This window comes from Scyliorhinus torazame, chromosome 13 (genome assembly GCF_047496885.1).
Source record: "Scyliorhinus torazame isolate Kashiwa2021f chromosome 13, sScyTor2.1, whole genome shotgun sequence".
NCBI classification, from domain to species: domain Eukaryota; kingdom Metazoa; phylum Chordata; class Chondrichthyes; order Carcharhiniformes; family Scyliorhinidae; genus Scyliorhinus; species Scyliorhinus torazame.
The window spans coordinates 132,405,332-132,425,914 of record NC_092719.1 but is presented as its reverse complement, the minus strand read 5'-3'; the positions used below and the strand labels follow the sequence as shown (position 1 = coordinate 132,425,914).

The window sequence follows — 20,583 nt, the reverse complement described above, 5'->3', positions numbered from 1 at the left end:
AGCATCCAAACACCATCCTAAGAGCAGTGAATTCTTTGATTTCTGTCACATCCAAAACCAGATTAACTGACGATTCATTTCATTTTCTGTGCAGAATGTACAAATTGACTGCCCCAGCTTGCCTAAAAATAATTCTCACACTGCAAAAACGAATGTGATGTGAAAGAGCTTTGAGATATATTGAGAAATGTGATAAGGCACCATGTAATCCCTTCTCAACCATTTGCAAGTGTACCGATCTGTCGAGCTCTTTCCAATCCTTTCTTCCAAGACCATTACCAAGAACCGTGTTATTTGGGAAGAGAAATAGAAACAAATGGATTTGGAATGAATAGATACTGGTGTTGAAAAAAGTGAATAAATTAGGAATAGCACGTTGTAAAAAATGAAATCAGAGCTAGCTCTTGTACAGGCAATCCAGTTTGAAAAATAATAGAGGTTTATCAGTACATGCAGAAATAATCGTATGCTGCATGGCTCACAGTAGTTCCTGAGATGATAGGGCCGTGGAGATATCATGCCAATCAGGGATGGTGAATGCAAGGTGTTCAGGAATTCTTGTTTGACTTTTGGTTGGTGGGAGGCAGGTAGCTATCACAGGAGATTAAATGGATTTGTGCAGCCCATGCTAAATCCATTCATTCACAAGAACAATGTGGGCGAGACGCCGCGCGGGCGGGGGCGCGAGGAGCGGGCGAGGAGCCGCGCAGGCGCAGCACCGCCCACCGACGCACTTGTTCGGGAGGGTGTCGTGCGGCGCAGGCGCAGTGAGGCCTCCGAGAGGAGGAGGAAGGAGGAGATGGTGTTGATGGCGGAGGGGGAGCTTCGCTGAGCGACAGCCTCGGCTCGACATGGGCAACGAGAACAGCCTGGAGCCCGGCGAGCTGGAGCCCATCTCGGCGCCGGCTGCAGCAGCACCAGCGCCGCCGCTGAAAACGGCTGCGGCCCCGAACGGAGCGCCCGGGGGACGGGCAGCGGCAGCCGGCAGGTTAGTGGCGCGGAGCGGGCAGCGGCGGAGCCCGGGCGGGCGGGGAGACCCCGAGAGCGGCCAGCACGCGCAAGCCAGCCCCCGGCGTCACCATGGTGACCTGAGTTGACCGAGCAGGCCCGGGGAGGGGGACAGGAGCAAGGCGCGCGGCCCCGGGGGGTCAGCTTGGCAGCAGCAGGAAGCTGAGTCCAAGAGGGCAGGTTTGCAACTGCACTCACCAAATGCAACCTGATTTTTATATTTATTATTTTTGAAAATATGCTATGGAATAAGCGAAGGGTTGGGGCGCACTCTGATGTTTGCTGCTCCTTAAATCGTGTCACCCACTTGGGATGCAGCGCAGGATAGGTTCTGCCTGGAAAGCAGGCGAGACTTGCACCCAGGTTGATGCCAGCCCCCCCCCTGTCCATAAACCACACGCATCGCTGATCAGAAGGCGTGCAGGAGAGGGCAGCGGGGTTGAGAGGGCAGGAGAAGGGTGACTTCGCAAAGCCAGATGCAGAAATCGAACCGGTGGTTATTGTTATTATTTAGTTTTAAATAAAGACACCAGCCGATTCAGAGAGGGAGGGCATTGCAGCACCGTATGCATGTTGAATGAAATGCAACAGGAAGCTGTCAGCTAGTAGGGAAGCAAGAGGGAACGGGGAGCAGAGGTGCACAAATAACGAGGAAACGGGACGGAGAAGCCGGTCAAGTCGGTAATGAGACGGTGAGCAGCCGGACGTTGCAGCCTCGTGTGGGAAAGATCGGACTTTGTCCTAAGCTGGTCACATTTCAGTGCCCGAGACCTGTTTGTATTGGCAGTCGTCAGCTGAGTCTGGTGGACCAGACCTATCTTAGATTAGAAACTTTTTTAAAATTCAAAGTGACGGGCTGGAGTCAATATTTCAAAACGCTACGTGAGAGATGCTAGTGCTGAACCAGCCAAGCGTGGTTGGAAATCATATATCTTTTGAAGGTTGTTCCGTTTCTTTTGCATATTGATTATGGAGTAATGAAAGCCTCACAGCAAAAGAGTACAAGTCTGAAGAGGGCATAGAGCCAGAAACGTTTCTTGCTGAGCATCAAGAATGCTCGAGTATCGGCTCAGAAGTAGCTGTCCTTTCAGTACCACGGCCCTCGGAGGGAACACTGAAGAGTTAACATTTCGCTGCTCCTTATCGAACTCATTCAAAACCTCCCTGTAGGAAATCCTGCAATTTTTTCAGATTCGCATTTTGTCATTATCACACTCGTTCAACATTTTATTTTTTGATGTCCGACTGAATGACGGGTATTTGTGCTAAAACTTTTTTTTTGGGGGGGGGGGGGGCAAATGGACAGATTAATTTTTGGCAGTTCCTTTCAGACAGAGTAAGGACTGTACTCGGAGGGTAGATTGATTAACAATTGGACAAAGATTATTTTCACTGACAGCTGTTTCTGTGATACATATGTTAGGGGTGTTTAGTTGAAGCACCGGTGATCGGAAATAATTGCCAGCTTCACTGCAGACAGACAACGTTAGAGTGAAGAATGCTTGTGGGTTAAAATATGAAGAAAAGCTTGAGTTTCTTTGCCAACTGCATTCAATAATTAGAATTCCTCTTTCACTGTATCTGTTACCGATTCATATTGTGTTTATGATCACTAATTGAAGCTTTATTTCTTTAATACACCCAGCATCATTATGTTCCAAGGTCTATATGAGCACACGCTGCTTGCTTGGCACAATTTTTGTCAGCACTCTATCCCCAAGTAATGTGTGCCGGTATTAGGAGCTGTCTCTTTCAATACTATTCTATACTAGCACTTCTTTTCCCTGTATGGTGCTGAAGAGCGGCACGCTCCGCTAATGAGAACTGTCTATTCCAGAACCACGTGTGTGTATGTGTGTGTTTTAATCAACCTGGCACCTACATATATGTGGATCTGTTTCAGCAGCACCTCTCCTGCATGAGAATAGATCCACAGAAACGGTACGTTTGAGGGTTTGGTGCTGGTGTGAGGTGGGAGCTTTCAGTTTCTGCCCGAACCAGTCTCGCCTCCCGTGACACTGGGCGCTGTCCATTTCAGCACCATTTCCCTCCAAGCTTCTCCCGTTGTCAGGATTCGCCCGCGTTCTTCATTGCGATTTTAATTTTTTAACAGCTGATATCCAATTTTGACGAACACTAAGTCAAACTTCGGATTTTATTCCTCCACCGGTATCGCTTGAGGAAAAAAATACGGAAGCTAGGACGTTTCTGATGTTTGAGTAGCCAGGACCAGATTCCTTCTTTCCAAATTAATGTGGAATACAGAGCCATATCAGTAATAACAGGTTTAATTCTGTATAACAGCCCAGCACTGATATAGGGCAAGCGCACTGTCCTATTCTACAATGAAATCACCATGTTAAGTTTCTGCTTCAATTATCTTTTTAAATATCTGTACGTTCTCCCCGTGTCTGCGTGGGTTTCCTCAGGGTGTTCCGGCTTCCTCCCACAGTCCAAAGACGTGAAGGTTAGGTGGATTGACCACGCTAAATTGCCCCCAAAAAAGGTTAGGAGGGGTTATTGGGTTACGGGGATAGGGTGGAAGTGAGGGCTTAAAGTCGGTCGGTGCAGAGTCGATGGGCCGAATAACCTCGTCCTGCACTGTATGTTCTATGTTCTATATGTATTTTTAAATGGTCTTGAATGCTTGCATCTGACGGCTACAACATGAACTTGCCAACCTGCGTGTAAAGAACAATATTATTCAAGTATGCTTGAAACAGTATATGATGGCAAATACTTGCAGCTTTTATCAATATTGTTTGTGACTCTTTGGTGTTTACAGCTACTTTTGGTATGTTGGAGGTATTCTCATGATAACTTGAATCACATTGCATCTCGATCCAATACATTTACACATTGCAAATGGTGTAACACTGGATCTGTTGCAGATGTTTCAGCATAATTTATAAAAGTACCCAAGTGTAAGCAAATGATAAGTCTAGCTTTCAAATAATTGAAGAGTTGTACTGGGGACATACCATTTTATCTTAGTTAACTAGATTTTAGTTAGAGAATTTGGTACAATTATTTCAGTAATTTTTTGTTTTAGATTTGTGTCTTTAGAAAGTGGCAAATATTACTTTTTTTCAAGGCATGCTGCCTTTGGAATATTTGCTTGGGATTGTTGTGTAAATGTGCAACTTCAGTGTTTGAGAAGGAGCTGATGAGTGTATGAGCAGGTATGCGCTGAAGAAAGCGAGGAATCTGTCTTTCGTGTACTTTCATAATTGCATTTTTTAAAGGATGGAATCTGGTTCCAATTGAAAGAAAATTCTTGACATGCAGTATTTCTCTCCATTGTGCTGGATAAGGGAAGATAGATTCTGCAGATATTGAAATGTTAGGCACCACATTACCACTTGGCAGCATCTTACTTCACTGTACAATGTCAGAATATAGACTATACATTTTAATATTATATAATTGAGAAATGAAGATATACAATTTAGATACAAAAAGATTTAAAGGATAATTTTACTGAAAATAAATGTAAAACATTAACATTGCTGTATATTTTTCCCAATTTTCTGGTCTTTGCAGGAAGTGTTAACATGTAGTCTTTGGGTGTCAGCTCCAAAGGCACCGATGGCCGTCTGGTAATTCAACCAAGTGACCATTCTTTATTGATATCAGCAGGCTATTCAGTTGAGTACATATCACAGCAGAGTGTTACCCTTTGTCTTCTTGCCCAGGGACAGTTAAATAGTTGTGTTCCATCTCCACATAAGATGACAACATGCACCAAAAAGCAGGCAGTAAACTTGCACGTTTTCTAGTTTATGTCGAAGAATACCATTCCCACTGTCCTTTTACCTTATTAACCTTTTTGGTATAAAACTAAATGCACTTAAAATAACTGTAATTTTTGAATTGAAATAATCTCAATTACACACATTTGGAAAATGATAGTTTCAGATAATTATGCACTTAATATTCTAGTTAGTGCGATGCAAGCATTCGGAGCTGTCGCAATATTTTCAACAGTATTTTTCAAGAAGGTGGTTCACCACTACCGTCTCAAGGGCAATTGAGGATGGGCAAATGCTGGCCTTTCCAAGTGACTTTACCCGCACTGTGAAAGCACTTGGCTGATCAGTGCAGAAAAACATGAGATTCAGCATTGTAATTTGCTCTAATAACTTTACCACATTGCCCAATTTAGCTATATCCTGCCAATGAAAGGATTGGAAGAATAGCAGGATGAGCATGGCACAGTGGGACTTTTGCTGCACAAAGTCTTTTCCGGATTCCATCTTCAAACTTGAACATGACAGTCTATTGGTTGAGTTATTAGTAATGGCATGTTGTTAGTGATAAGCACACTTGGGTTATAGTGCTCGTAGAAATCCAGTGTCCTGGACTAATCATTTGTGTAACATAAATTAAAATCCTGATATTGCAATTTGTGAAATTTAATTCATTCAAAAAAACCTTAAATAAATCTGCAATGAAAAGCTGGCAACTGCAACCTTGAAGTGAAGCTATCTGATTGTGCTAGAAACTAAACCGGTTCACTAATGTTCATCGGGAAACAAAGTTGCCCATGCTTACCTGTGCTGACTGATATGCATCTGCAGTTCCATGCCAATGCAATTTACTTTTTTAATTATTCATTCAAGGGTAGTAGTCTTCGCTGGCTAGGTCAGCATTCATTGCCCATCTCTAATTACCCTTGAGAAGATGGTGATGAGCTGCCTTTAGAACCACTGCAGTCCATGAGGTGTAGATACACCCTCAGTGCTGTTTGGGAACACGTTGCAGGATTTTGACGCAGTGACAGTGAAGGAATGGCAATATATTTCCAGGTCAGGAAATCAAGTCAAGGAGGGAAACTTGGTGGTGGTGTTTCCATGTATTTACTTCCTTTGTAGATGGTGGTGGTCATGGTTTTGGATGGTGCAGTATAAGGAGTCTTGGTGAGTTGTCAGCACAGTTGCGTAGTGGTTAGCACTTCTGCCTCACGGCGCTGAGGTATTGGGTTTGATCACTGTCCATGTGGAGTTTGCACATTCTCCCAATATCTCCTTGGGTCTCACCCCCACAACCAAAGGATGTGCAGCATAGGTGGATTGGTCATGCTAAACTGCACCTTAATTGGAAAAAAAAAATTGGGTTCTTTTTTTAAAAAAAAATTATTAAGGCATTTTTAATTTTTTACCAACAATTTCAAAATCAAACATAACACAGTAAATAACACCCCCCACCCAAGACCCACACGCAGCCAACATGGTTTACACATACAAGTTCCTCAGTCCCCCTCCTCCACTCACTGATCCCTCCTCAACTAACTCTCCCTGCCCCCCTCCCTCCCTAACCCCCCCTTATTGTATCTGCTGACAGCTTAATTTACTCCAAAGAAATCGATAAACAGCTGCCACCTCTGGACAAACCCTAACGTCGAACCTCTCAAGGCAAACTTAATCTTCTCAAGCCTGAGAAACCCGACCATGTCACTAACCCAAACCCCCGATTTCGGGGGCTTCAAGTCCCTCCACGCCTATAAGATCCGTCTCCGGGCTACCAGGGAGGCAAAGGCCAAAACGTCAGCCTCTCTTGCCCCCTGGACTCTTGGGTCTTCCGACACACCAAAATTGCCACCTCTGGACTTGGTGCCACCCTTGTCTTTAATACCGTGGACATGACATCAGCAATTCCTTGCTAGAATCCCCTAAGCTTCGGACATGCCCAAAACATGTGGTCATGATTTGTGGGCCCTCCCGCACATCGCCCACACCTATCCTCCACCCCTTCAAAGAACCTGCTCATACGGGCCACAGTCATATGCGCCCTGTGGACCACCTTGAATTGTATCAGGCTGAGCCTGGCACACGATGAAGGCACGTTAACCCTACTCAGTGCATCCTCCCACACTCCCGCCTCTAATTCCTTGCCCAACTCATTCTCCCATTTATGTTTTACCACCCCTATCTGGTTCCCTCCCACTCCATGAGCTCTTTATAAATTTCTGAGACCTTCCCCTCCCCCACTCCCGTTTTCAAAACTACCTTATCCTGTATCCCGAGGGGCGGAAGAAGCGGGAAGGTCGGAACCTGTCTCCGTACGAAGTCCCTCAACTGCAGATAGCGGAACCCATTCCCACCTGGCAACTCAAACCCCTCCGCCAAGTCCTCCAAGCACTGAAAGCTGCCGTCAATAAACAGGTCCCCGAACTGCTCAATCCCAGCTCGCTGCCACCTCAACCTCCAATCTGGTCCCCCCATCTGCCCCCCCCCCCCCCCCCCCCCCCCCCCCCCCCGGCACAAACTGGTGGTTTCCACGGATTGTGGAGTCCATACCGACGCTCCCTCCACCCCCATATGCTTCCGCCACTGTCCCCACACCCTCAAAGCCGCCACCACCACTGGGCTTGCCGGCGAGAACGGCAGAGGTGCCGTTACTAGTGACCCTAAACTTGTGCTCCTCCATGATGCTGCCTCCATCCACTCCCATACTGACCCCTCCCCCACTACCAACCTCTCGATCATTGCTATATTTGCTGCCGAATAGTAGTTCCTGAAATTCGGTAGGGCTAGCCTCACTCCCCCCCCCCCCCCCCCAATCCCCGTGGCCCTGCTCCAGCAACACTTGCTTTACCCGTGGGGTTTTACCCACCCACACAAACCCAGAGATTACCGCATTCACCCTCTTAAAAAAGGCTTTCGGAATAAAAGTAGGGAGACACTGGAATACAAACAAAAATCTTGGGAGCACCGTCATCTTTACGCCAGTGACAACGGGAGCATATCCCACATGCGAATGTCCTCCTTCATCTGCTCCAATAACCGAGCCAAATTCAGCTTGTGTAGCTGCTCCCACCCCCGCACCACCTGGATTCCCAAATACCGGAAACTCCCTCCCACCACCTTGAACGGCATCCCCTTCAATCAACTCTCCTGCCCCCTCGCCTGGATCACAAAGACCTCACTTTTACCCACATTCAATTTATACCCATAAAACCGGCCAAATTCCCCTAGGATCCTCATCACTCCAATCCCCCCCAGCAGGTCAGAAATATACAAGAGTAGGTCGTCCGCATATAACGAGACCCTGTGCTCCACCCCCCCCCCCCGCACTATTTCCCTGCCAGTCCTTTGACGTTCTTCTAGGCACCATCGAGGGGCTCTATGCTCAAGGCAAACAACAATGGGGAGAGTGGACATCCCTGCCTCGTCCCTCGGTGCAGCCTGAAATAATCCGAGCTCACTTGGTTTGTCTGCATGCTCATCACCGGTGCCTGGTACGGCAGCCGGACCCAGTCTACAAAACCCTGCCCAAACCCACACCGCAACAGGATCTCCCACAGGTACTCCCACTCCACCTGATCAAAGGCCTTCTTTGCATCCATGGTGACCTCCACCTCCCTCCCCTCGGAGGGCACCATAATCACATTTAAAAGCATTCTGATGTTGGCCGTTAATTGCCTCCCTTTTACAAATCCTGTCTGATCTTCGCCTATCACCTTGGCACACAATCCTCTATCCTTGAGGCAAAGATCTTGGCCAGCAATTTGGCGTCCACATTCAGAAGGGAGGTTGGTCTGTATGACCCCCATTGTTCCGGATCTTTCTCCCACTTCAGAATAAAGGAGATCGAGGCCTGTGACAGTATCATTAAATGCTCTTACCAGCAAGCACCCCTGAAAACATTTTGTAAAACTCCACTGGGTACCAGTCCGGCCACAGGGCCTTGCCCGATTGTATAGCCTCCAACCCTTCCACTACTTCAAACAGCCCAATTGGGGCCCCTAGGCTCTCCACCAACTCTTCATCCACCCTTGGAAACTCCAGTCCTTCCAAAAACCACCTCATCCCCTCCACCCCAGCTGGGGGTTCCAACACATACAGCATACTATAAAATTCCCTGAACACCAGCTTAGGAATTGGGAGGCGGCTGGAGAGATATGGAGAGTGAAGGATAGAGGGGGTTTTAGCTGTGGGTTTACTCTGAACAGACTTCTCCCAAACACGGGACAATCTTTTAACCACCCACTTCTCGTTATGGGCCTCTTCTGAGGGATCATAACTAGTACAGGCATTCTGTCCTGCATCTGTGGCATGGGAGATAAGGGTGCGGGTTCATTTGGCCATATTGTCTGGGGACAAATGGGCACGGTCTACGTCTCCGAAAACGGCTGCGAAGTGAATCCACAGGTGTCCTGCAAACGCTGTGGGGTGCTCAGACTTCTTCTGCCCACACTTATTGAGGCCTTCTATGGGGTCACCCCGGTTATACCCGATTGCATCCAGGATCGCGGTATGCATTTCTGCAAGGGTGCCTCCTCCTACATTCTGTGGGTCGGGAAGGGCTGCTGTTACCGATGGATCCAAACTTAGAACCATGAGCTTTACATGCTCTCTCTCATCCAGGCCGTACATGGTCGCCTGATGTTTGACGGTGGCAAAGAAATGGTGGGGGTCTGCGGCGGGGAGGAACGTTGTGATCTTTGCACACTCGTCTCATAATTGGGTATTGTTAGGGGGGTGGAATATAGAAATTCCGCCTCGTCCGATGTGGCTGTGCAGAGGGTTGTTACAGGGTTCATTGGAGCCTGAACTACCTGCTGTGTGGGGGGTTGGGGTACTTTTCTCCTTTGGGGCTTTCCCTACGCACAAGTTCCCTGAACATATCTCTGCGCTGTTTCTTGTAACTCTTCCCAATCGGGGCCATCTTCCTGGTCTAATTTTTCCCCAAAGGTTTCTTGAAATCCTTTCTGGACGGAAAGCAGTGATTGCAGGTCTGCAATCTGCTTGCGGCACTTTGCATGGTCTCTGGTGCTCTGACTTTGTTCTGTGGTGGCAGCGTGGCGCGCTCTCAAGGCTGCCTTGAGATCCCTACATTGTTTCTGTAGCGTCTCCACCTGCTTTTCTGTTTCTTTCCTATCTGCACGCTGCGTGTCCTGATAGGCCTTTTCGTACTGTGATTGGAAACTGCTTAAATGCACCAGACAAGACTGGTGACCCCGTTTGGCGTCAGCCACCTCTTCATCCTTTGCTGCTAATTTCCTCCTTAACTCTAAATTCTCTTTCTCAACCTCGCATACATCGACTTTATTCATCCGATGTATCCCTCTACTTCTTTGCGGAGCATCTTGACGACCTCCTCTGCGCCTCACAATTGTGCCAGACAGGACACGATTGCCATCGGCTTGCGAGCTTTTGCTCAGCTCTTTTTATGTATCTCGCTCAGGTTCTCCCACCAAGTATGCCCTATACGTCCGGGACCTGATTCGTCATTATCACAGAAATCATTCCACATGGGCCATCCTTTGCCCTTGAGATATTTCCGGATTTCCTCTTCCCAAATTGGACACTGTCCCACTCTACTGCTGCTGGTCGCTGCGACCGCAAATTCCTCAGGGTTCATGAGGCGCTGCATTGCCTGAATGGCCATCTTTCCTATCCGCTTGCTTCGTTTAAATTTGGAACAGGGGGCTAAGGCGGTGTCGTAGATGCGGGTGCGGCTTGCGCTAATTTCCGAAAATACAGACTTCCGACAGTTTTGACGCAACGAAAAATCTATCAGTTTTACCTTATAGCCCTGTTAGTTACGTATGCATACACACACTTCCGAATTATGACTATTAATTAGAACTGCTTGAACACTTGTGGTTTTTTGTTCCCAATTGGATTCTAATTCAAAATTTCTTGGGGTCTCCCGGAGTGGTTTTCCACTTCTAGATCGGGTCCCGTCAGGATGTCGCCAAAATGTTGCTCGTTTTAGCCTTAGTTTTATTCGCTCTAATTCTGTCACCTTTGCTCATGATACCGCCACGTGGTTCAAGTGCAAGTAATGATTAATAATGCAACACACCGCTTAGTAAGAGTTAAATCAACGCTCATTTATTATATACAGCAATAAATACTTCTACAATAATCCTACTTCTAGGCTACCACCTACCACTAAAGGCCAATACTTAACTTTGGAAATGGCCCACCAGGTCAGGGAAACGAATGGTCTTTCGAATTGGTTCTGAGCCTGCGGGATTCAAAAGCTGGTACAAGTCGATAGTCAGGAGCGCCTATCTGGTAGCGATCGCTGGAGTCAGACTTACAGTTTTCTTGTCGAAGGGTCTCGAAGGTTGCGAGCAGGAGAGGAAGGGTCGAGTTGAACTTGGCCCCTATTCTTATAGTCCCCAGGGGCTTCCCGCCTCTCGGGGCGGACCTTGTACCTGGTTCCAAGTGATTGTACTTGGTCCCAATCACTTGGTTCGATATGCTCCAATACTGGAGCGATTCCTTGATCGGGGGGTGGTCGTTTACCTATCTTTGTGTCAGCCCCTGCTGGCGCCGAAAGGTCTAGGTCGGCTTTATGTTGCTAATTTGTAGCAATTGTTACCGGGGATGGCTGATTAAAATGCAGATGACTGGGTTGTTGTGATGTTGATGGCTGCAGGTATCGGCCTGGACTGACTTCCCCAGAGACGAATACACTGTTTTACCTGCAGCTGTCTGTTTGAGTCCTGTTGGCTGATTTTCCCATCAGCCTCTTCCGTTCGCCATTTTAAATCGGGGTTTGACCATTCTAATCAGCCATTTTACGTGGCTACAGGTGGTGTTCATGTTGCCGGTATTAGGAGAGATTCCGGACGGGGACTCGCATAGGCGCATGGACTCGGGTTGGGGTTTGGATCGGTCGAGTTTGAGGACAGTGAGGGTGCCAGCCACAGCAAAGGAGCTATAGGGGTCTATGGAGCAGATGGGAGATGTACATTCATGGAGGTATGGATAACCGAGATCAGAGGAGTTTTCTTTTTTTTCCCATGTACACAAAGTGTACTCCTGGATCGACTTTTTTGTTTTCGATAGGGCTTTCCTGGTGGGGATGGTAGACGCAGAATACCCAGCGATTGTTGTGTCGGACCATGCCCCACACTGGGTGGATTTATGGGTGTGCAAGGAACGGGGTCAGCGCCAGCACTGGAGATTGGATATAGGACTGTTAGCAGATGAGGAGGTGTGTGTGCAGGTGAGGGAGGCCATCCAGCACTATGTGGAGATAAATGACATGGGAGGTTTCGGCAACAACGGTATGGGAGGCACTGAAGGCAGTAGTTAGAGTGGAGTTGATTTTGGTACGGGCTCATAGGGAGACGGTGGAGCGGGCAGAGATGGACAGGCTGGTTAGGGAGATTCTTCGGGTAGACAGAAGGTTCCCAGAGGCCCCGGAGGCGGGGCTGTTGAAGGAACGGCAGAAGCTACAGATGGAGTTTGGTCTGCTATCCACAGGGAAGGCGGTGGGGCAGTTGAGAAAGGTGAGAGGGATGGTGTATGAATATGGGGAGAAGGCCAGTAGGATGATAGCACATCAGCTCAGGAAATGGGAGGCTGCTATGGAGATAGGAAGAGTGAAGGATAAAGACGGTACACGATCTTGGACCCAGCAAGGGTGAACGGTGTGTTCGAGGAATTTTATAGTCGGCTGTATGAATCAGAGCCCCCAGCTGGGGTGGAGGGGATGAGCAATTCTTGGAGGGTTTGGAGTTTCCAAAGGTGGAGGAAGGGTTGGTGGAGGGTCTGGGAGCCCCGATCAGACTTGTTGAAATAGTGGAGGGGTTGGAGGCCATGCAGTCAGGCAAGGCCCCGGGGCCGGCCGATACTCAGTGGAATTTTATAACAGGTTTTCTGGGGTGCTGAATCTGTTGCTGGTGAGGGCATTTAACGAGGCTAGGGAGTGGGGTGTTCGTCCCCCAACTATGTCACAGGCTTCGATCTCATTGATTCTGAAGCGGGAGAAGAACAATGTGGGTCGTACAGAGCAATCTCCTTACTCAATGTAAATGACAAATTTGCTGGCCAATATTTTGGCCTCTGGAATAGAAGATTGTGTTCCGGGGTTGATAGGGGACGAAGGTAGTTAACGGCCAATGTTAGAAGGTTACTGAATGTTGTCATGATGCCCTCCGAGGGGAGAGAGGTGGAAGTGGTGGTCATGTAAAGAAGGTCTTTGACCGGCTGGAGTGGAAGTATTTGTGGGAGGTCCTTGGGAGGTTTGGGCAAGGCTTTGTAGACTGCGTCCGGTTGCTGTACCAGGCACGGTGGCGAGTGTGCGGACGAACCGAGTGAGCTCAGACTATTTTAGACTGAGCCGGGGGATGAGGCAGTGATGTCCACTCTCCCCACTGTTATTTGCCTTGGTTATAGAGCCATTGGCGCTGAGAGCGTCAAAGGACTGGAAGGGGTCAGGTGGAGGGTGGAGCATAGGGTCTCATTATATGCGGACGACCTTCTCCCTGTATATTTCTGACCCGTTAGGGGGGATGGGAGAGATAATGCAGATCCTGGGGGAACTTGGCCAGTTCTCGGGGTATAAATTGAACATGGGTAAGAGTGAGGTCTTTGTGATCCAGGCGAGGGGGCTGGAGAGGAGGCTGGGGGAGTTGCCGTTTAAAGTGGTGGGAGGGAGTTTTTGATACTTGGGAATTCAGGTAGCACAGGGATGGAAGCAGCTACATAAATTAAATCTGGCCCGGTTAGTTGAGCAGATGAAGGAGGACTTTCAGAGGTGGGTCATGCTCCCGTTGTCACTGGCGGAAAAGGTACAGACAGTAAAGATGAAGGTGCTCCCGAGATGTTTGTTTGTTTTCCAGTGTCTCCCTATTGTTATCCCAAAAGCCTTTTTTAAGCGGATCAATACGGCGACCTCTGCGTTTGTATGGATGGGTACAACCCTGCGGGTAAGGAAGGTGCTGGGGGGTGGGGGCTGGCCTTACCGAACTTTAGGAATTATTACTGGGTGGCAAATATAGCTATGATTAGGAAGTGGATAGCAGGGGAGGGGTCGGTGTGGGAGAAGGTGGAGGCAGCGTCATGTAGGGCCACAAGCTTAGGAGCACAGGTAACGGTACCTCTGGCGTTCTCGCCGGCTCGGTACTCCACAAGCCCGGTGGTGGTGGCGGCTCTGAGGTTATGGGGGCAGTGGCGGAAGCATATTGAGTGGTGGGCGCGACGGTGTGGGCTACAATTTGTGGCAACCACCGGTTTGTGCCGGGGAGGTTGGATGGGGGATTTCGGAGGTGGCAAAGAGCAGGGTTGAGAAGCTGGGGGATCTGTTTATCGATGGGAGCTTTCTTTGTTTGGAGGATTTGGAGGAGCAGTTTGAACTGCCAGGTGGGAATGGGTTTCACTATCTGCAGGTGAGAGACTCTGTGCGAAGGCAGTCTTCGACCTTTCCGCTTCTACTGCCACAGGGGAAACATGATAAGGTTATTTTCAAAAATGGGCGTGGGGGAAGGGAAGGTCTTGGAAATTTATAAAGAGCTCATGAATAATAATAATAATCATGTATTGTCACAAGTAGGCTTCAATGACGTTAATGTGAAAAGCCCCTAGTCGCCAAATTCCGGCGCCTGTTCGGGGAGGCCAGTACGGGAATTGATTCCGTGCTGCTGGCCTTGTTCTGCATTACAAGCCAGCTGTTTTGCCCACTCTGCTAAACCAGCCCCTAGTGGGAGGGAATGCACATGGGTGAGGTAAAGTACAAGTGGGAAGATGAGCTGCGTAAGGTGCTAGAGGCGGGTTTGTGGGAGGATGCTCTGAGTAGAGTCAACACGTCCTCATCATGTGCCAGGCTCACCTTGATACAATTCAAGGTGGTTCACCAGGCACACATGACGGTGGCCCGGATGAGCAGGTTTTTTGAAGGGATGGAGGACAGGTGTGGGAGGGGTGCGGGAGGGCCTGCAAATCATGTCCACATATTCTGGGCATGTCCAAAGCTTGGAGGGTTCTGGCAAGGATTTGCTGATGTCATGTCCATGATATTAAAGACAAGGGTGGCACTGCGTCCACAGATGTTTAGAGTGTCGGAAGACCCGGGAGTCCAAGGAGTGAGAGAGGCTGATGTTTTGGCCTTTGCCTCCTTGGGAGCCCGGAGATGGATCTTATTGGCATGGAGGGACTCGGAGCCCCCAAAATTGGGGGTATGGGTTAGTGACATGGCTGGGTTTCTCAGGCTTGTGAAAATCAAGTTCACCCTAAGAAGATCAATGTTAGGGTTCGTCCGGAGGTGGCAGCCGTTTAGCGACTTCTTCGGGGAAAACTAAAGCAGATACAATAGGAGGGGGGTGGTGGTGTCCTAGGGAATGTGGGGGGTAGGGGGAGATAGTTTAGTTTAGGTGGGATCAGCGAGAGGAGGAGGTGGGACTGGGTAATTGTGTGTATAAGCCATGTTGGCTGGGTATGGTTGTTAGTTGGGCAGAGGTTTTATTTACTGAGTTATGTTTACATTTGTATTTGTTGTTATAAAATCATAAATGCCTTAATAAAATGTTTTCAAATAAAATGACCCCATCCGGGGAGAGAACACCAGAGGTGATTGTGTCCTTGGACACAGAAAAGACCTTCGACAAAGTCTTCGAGGTACTGGAGCGGTTTGGGCTAGTTTTGTAAGGGCCACGAAGAATCCAGCACGAGTTTTAAGGATGCAAAATAATAACGTTTATTTACTATAACAATATATACATAACAGTAGCAGTAACTTCCCTTGCTACCTTCTCCTTCCTGCTGGCTCCTGAACTGGCCAGCTTATTTATACTAGGAGTTTCTCCGCCCCCCTCATTGGGGAAGTTCATTCTCCCATGGGATTGTGGGATAGTCATTAGTCCCCAGCCAATCGTAAGTAGGCAGGTTATAACATCCCTCCCCCCCCCCAAAGTCCAAGGAATCCACCGAAGACCCTGGCGAAGGAAAGCGTTGAACTCGTTTTGCCGCAGGCCGGACGCCATTTGCACGCGGTGCTGGATCAGGCGGCGCATAACGAGACGGAGACCGGCACTTCCGTGATGAACGGCGCGGTTGTACATCCACGGCCTGTGGACCCGAGGATTCCCCCTCTGATTCATCCTGTGTCTCCATCTCGGAGTCAGAGTCTGCTGCCTCCGTCATGTCAGCGTCTCTATCTCCATTCGGTCCCGTAACGACCTGCGCAGGCTTCGAGTGAGGCACCAGTGGAAGATTTTGAGGACTACCTTCCCTTGTCTCTGGTCTTTGCGGCTGTTGAACTGAGCTCCGGGGGCGGGGAATCTTTTGAGGGGATGATCTTCTGGACCGGACGTGGTCTACATGTTTTCGCTGGAGACGACCCTGGGCTTGCACTTGGTAAGATATAGGGCCCGTTTGGCGAAAGATTACACCAGGAACCCATTGGGCACCACCAGCAAAATTCCGCACGAATACTGGGTCACCGGGCGCAAACTGCCGAATCGGACGATGCTGAGACAATCCCTGTCCCCGCCGTTCTTGTGTGCGGCGTACTTTTGCGCCAATGTCCGGGAAGACCATACTAAGGCGGGTGCGAAGTCTTCGGCCCATTAGGAGTTCTGCGGGAGCTACCCCAGTCACTGCATGGGGGGTGGTCCTGTACGTAAACAAAAAGCGAGCCAGTCTCGTGTCCATTGATCCGGAAGACTGCTTCTTTAGGCCTCTTTTGAATGTTTGCACTGCACGCTCTGCCAACCCATTTGAAGCCGGGTGGTATGGGGCAGTGCGGATATGGCGGATGCCGTTCATCTTTGTAAACCTAGCAAACTCCTCACTCGTGAATGGAGTGCCATTATCCGTGACCAGCACCTCGGGGAGGCCATGCGTACTAAATGATAAACGCATCTTTTCAATTGTTGCGCAGGACGTTGTCCCCTGCATCTTATGCATCTCCAGCCATTTGGACTGGGTGTCAATTAGTAGAAGGAACATGGATCCCTGAAAAGGGCCAGCGAAATCTGCATGTAAGCGTGCCCATTCCCAGTGATGCAGGGGTGTGGCCGGCGGAAGCTTCTGATGCTCCTGGCAAATGGAGCAATTTTGGGCCGCCTTCTCAATGTCGGTGTCGAGGCCTGGCCACCAGACATAACTCCGGGCCAACATTTTCATCTTGGTCACGCCCGGATGCCCATTGTGCAAGTCTGATAATATCAGCTCCTGGCCTTTTTCCGGGACAATCATACGCATCCCCCACAAGAGGATGCCGTCTTCCACGCTGAACTCTGACAGCTTGGAGGAAAATGCCCGCAACTCGCCTGGGAGCTGTCTATGCTGCCCACCATACAGGACTATGTGCCGAACCTTTGACAAGACTGGCTCCGTCTGGGTCCACTCACGGATCTGTGATGCCGTGACAGGCAAGGTGTCCATAAAATTTAGGGTTGCAACCACCTCACCGGTCGTGGGGGTCAACATGGGGCCGGTCGATAAAGGCAATCGGCTCAGTGTGTCGGCACTTGCTATCTGCGTACCTGGTTTGTGCTCCAGAGAATACTCATATGCAGCAAGCAACAAAGCCCAGCGCTGGATCCGTGCGGAAGCAATGGGCGGTATTGGCTTATCCTCTCTGAAGAGTCCCAGCAGGGGCTTATGATCAGTCACGATAGTGAAATGGCGGCCGTACATATACTGGTGGAAGCGTTTCACCGCGAAAACCACTGCCAGGCCCTCCTTCTCGATCTGCGCGTACTTTTTCTCCGCTGCAGTCAATGTGCGGGAGGCGAAAGCTATCGGTCGCTCGGCCCCGTTCTCCATCTTGTGGGACAGGACAGCCCCAATACCATATGGGGATGCATCACATGTGACGAGCAAAGGCTTTCCCGGATCATAGTGGGTTAGTAACCCCGACGACGACAATTGTTGCTTTACCCGCCGGAAAGTGGTTTCTTGCGGCTGACCCCAAACCCAGGTGTGATTTTTCTTTAGCAGCAGGTGCAAGGGGGCCAGCGTAGTTGCCAGATTGGGGAGGAACTTCCCGTAATAGTTTACGAGACCGAGAAAAGAACGAAGATGCGAAGTGTCAGTCGGGGTGGGGGCATGTTGAATTGCACGCACCTTCTCTGCGACGGGGTGCAGACCCTCGCGGTCCACCCGATAACCTAGGTAGACTACTTCTTTTGCCTGAAATACGCACTTTGTGTGACGTAAACGGACTCCAGCCTCCGAAAGGCGTCTAAGGACAGCCTCCAGATTTTCCAAATGCTCTTGCTCCGACATCCCTGTAATCAACACGTCATCTAGGTAGACAGCCACACGTGGTAAACCTCTCAAAACGCCCTCCATAACATGTTGAAAAATTGCGCAGGCAGAGGATACTCCAAAGGGCAACTGTGTATATTCATACAGGCCCCGGTGTGTGTTAATTGTTACATATGGTCGGGAGGCAGGGTCCAGCTCCAACTGCAGGTAGGCGTGACTCATATCTAATTTTGTGAATGAGAGTCCACCTGCAAGTTTCGCGTAGAGATCCTCTATGCGAGGCATTGGGTATCGGTCGAGTCGGGAAACTGTATTCACTGTAAGTTTATAGTCGCCACACAAGCGAACTGTGGCGTCTGGCTTCATTACTGGTACAATTGGTGCTGCCCAGTCAGCAAAACGGACGGGCCTGATAATCTCCAAACGAGTGAGCTCCCCTTCTACCTTCTCGAGCAAAGCGTAAGGCACTGGGAGCGCCCGGAAATAGCGCGGCGTGGCTCCTGGTTCAACTTGGATACGGGCTACGGCCCCTTTTATTTTCCCCAAACCAGGCTGGAATACCTCTGGGTATCGTCCTAGCACCTCAGTCAACCCTCCAGAAACTGTTTGGAGGATGTGCTGCCATTGCAACCGCAAATGGCGCAACCAGTCCCGACCCAACAGGCTGGGCCCATGGCCACGCACTACGATAAGTGGGAAACGCCCCTCCTGGCGTCCATAGACAACAGGGGTCATTGTAGTTCCTGCAATGTCCAGTGGTTCCCCCGTGTAGGTGGCCAACCTGGCCTGTGAGTCAGTTAATGTAAGGGTCTGTATACCCTGCTTGATGCGGTCGAATGTCCTCTGGGCGATCACGGAGACCGCTGCGCCAGTATCCAACTCCATCTCCAGCGGGTGGCCATTGACCCGTACTGTCACCTTAATGGGGGCCACATGGGGAGCTGCCACACAATGCAGCTGCAGGCAGTCGTCCTCCGTCTCCATGTCCTCAGGAGTGGTCGCCGCAGGTTCATCCACATGGAAGGTACGGCCTCTGGGCTGGTCCCAGTTACGGCCCCTGGGCTGGTCCCAGTTTCGGTTGGAACGACGGCGCCTCTGGCGTCCCCAGGACCGCCGTCCGCGACGGGGTCGGCGCCTACAAGTCTGACACGGACATGGCTCCTCATCCATTGGCTCTGGAGAAGGCTCCCTTCGGGGAGGAATGTCCGATGGCCACTGGCGTCGGTCCGGTCGTTGCCTCGCCCAAGGTACCGCAGGAGTGCGGGGGGACGTTGTTGGGCGGAAAGGGTTGCGCCCCAAGGCATGCACTTCCATTCCCTGTAGCTCCTGTACTCCTCGCTCTGCGCTCTCTCGGGACAAGACTATTTATATTGCCTGTTGAAAAGTCAATGTTGGCTCCGCTAACAACTTTCTCTGGGTTGCTGCATTGTTAATACCGCAAACCAAACGGTCGCGTAACATTTCTGACAAGGTCTCACCATAGTCACAGTATTCCGCAATCCCGCGTAGGCTGGATAAAAAATCGGCAAGGGATTCTCCAGGGGTCCTCTCACCAGTATTAAACCGGTAACGCTGGACTGTCGTGGACGGGGTTGGGTTAAAGTGTTGCCCCACTATATTCACAAGTTCGTCAAACGTTTTGGTGTCCGGCGCAGCTGGGTACATAAGGCTCCTAATCACCCCAAACGTATGCGGCCCGCAGGTGGTGAGCAAAATGACCACCTGGCGCTCGTTTTCAGTGATATTGTTTGCCCGGAAACAGTAACACATCCGTTGTGTGTACTGGTTCCAGCTTTCCAGCGCAGCATCAAAAACATCCAAACGTCCGTACAGAGGCATGGTATAATAGAAAACAACTTCCAACCTGTATCCAACAAAAATACAGGGAGGTGGCTTCAGCAGTGTAGACAGCTATTCACTTTTACCTTCGTCGCCAGTTTAGCTGATGTCATGTCCATGATATTAAAGACAAGGGTGGCACTGCGTCCACAGATGTTTAGAGTGTCGGAAGACCCGGGAGTCCAAGGAGTGAGAGAGGCTGATGTTTTGGCCTTTGCCTCCTTGGGAGCCCAGAGACGGATCTTATTGGCATGGAGGGACTCGGAGCCCCCAAAATTGGGGGTATGGGTTAGTGACATGGCTGGGTTTCTCAGGCTTGTGAAAATCAAGTTCACCCTAAGAAGATCAATGTTAGGGTTCGTCCGGAGGTGGCAGCCATTTAGCGACTTCTTCGGGGAAAACTAAAGCAGATACAATAGGAGGGGGGTGGTGGTGTCCGAGGGAATGTGGGGGGTAGGGGGAGATAGTTTAGTTTAGGTGGGATCAGCGAGAGGAGGAGGTGGGACTGGGTAATTGTGTGTATAAGCCATGTTGGCTGGGTATGGTTGTTAGTTGGGCAGGGGTTTTATTTACTGAGTTATGTTTACATTTGTATTTGTTGTTATAAAATCATAAATGCCTTAATAAAATGTTTTCAAATAAAATGACCCCATCCGGGGAGAGAACACCAGAGGTGATTGTGTCCTTGGACACAGAAAAGACCTTCGACAAAGTCTTCGAGGTACTGGAGCGGTTTGGGCTAGTTTTGTAAGGGCCACGAAGAATCCAGCACGAGTTT

General features: G+C 49.6%; 1 protein-coding gene across 1 annotated transcript in view; it reads left to right on the top strand.

Annotated features, from left to right (window-relative positions):
• Window positions 1–794: 794 nt before the first annotated feature.
• The window catches only part of bsnb (bassoon (presynaptic cytomatrix protein) b), a 766,513-nt gene continuing 746,724 nt past the window's right edge, over window positions 795–20,583 (top strand). Inside the window, exon 1 of the mRNA XM_072472164.1 lies at window positions 795–988. Within this exon, the coding sequence (XP_072328265.1) occupies window positions 852–988 (137 nt within the window). The 5' untranslated portion in view covers window positions 795–851. The remainder of the gene's footprint in view (window positions 989–20,583) is intronic.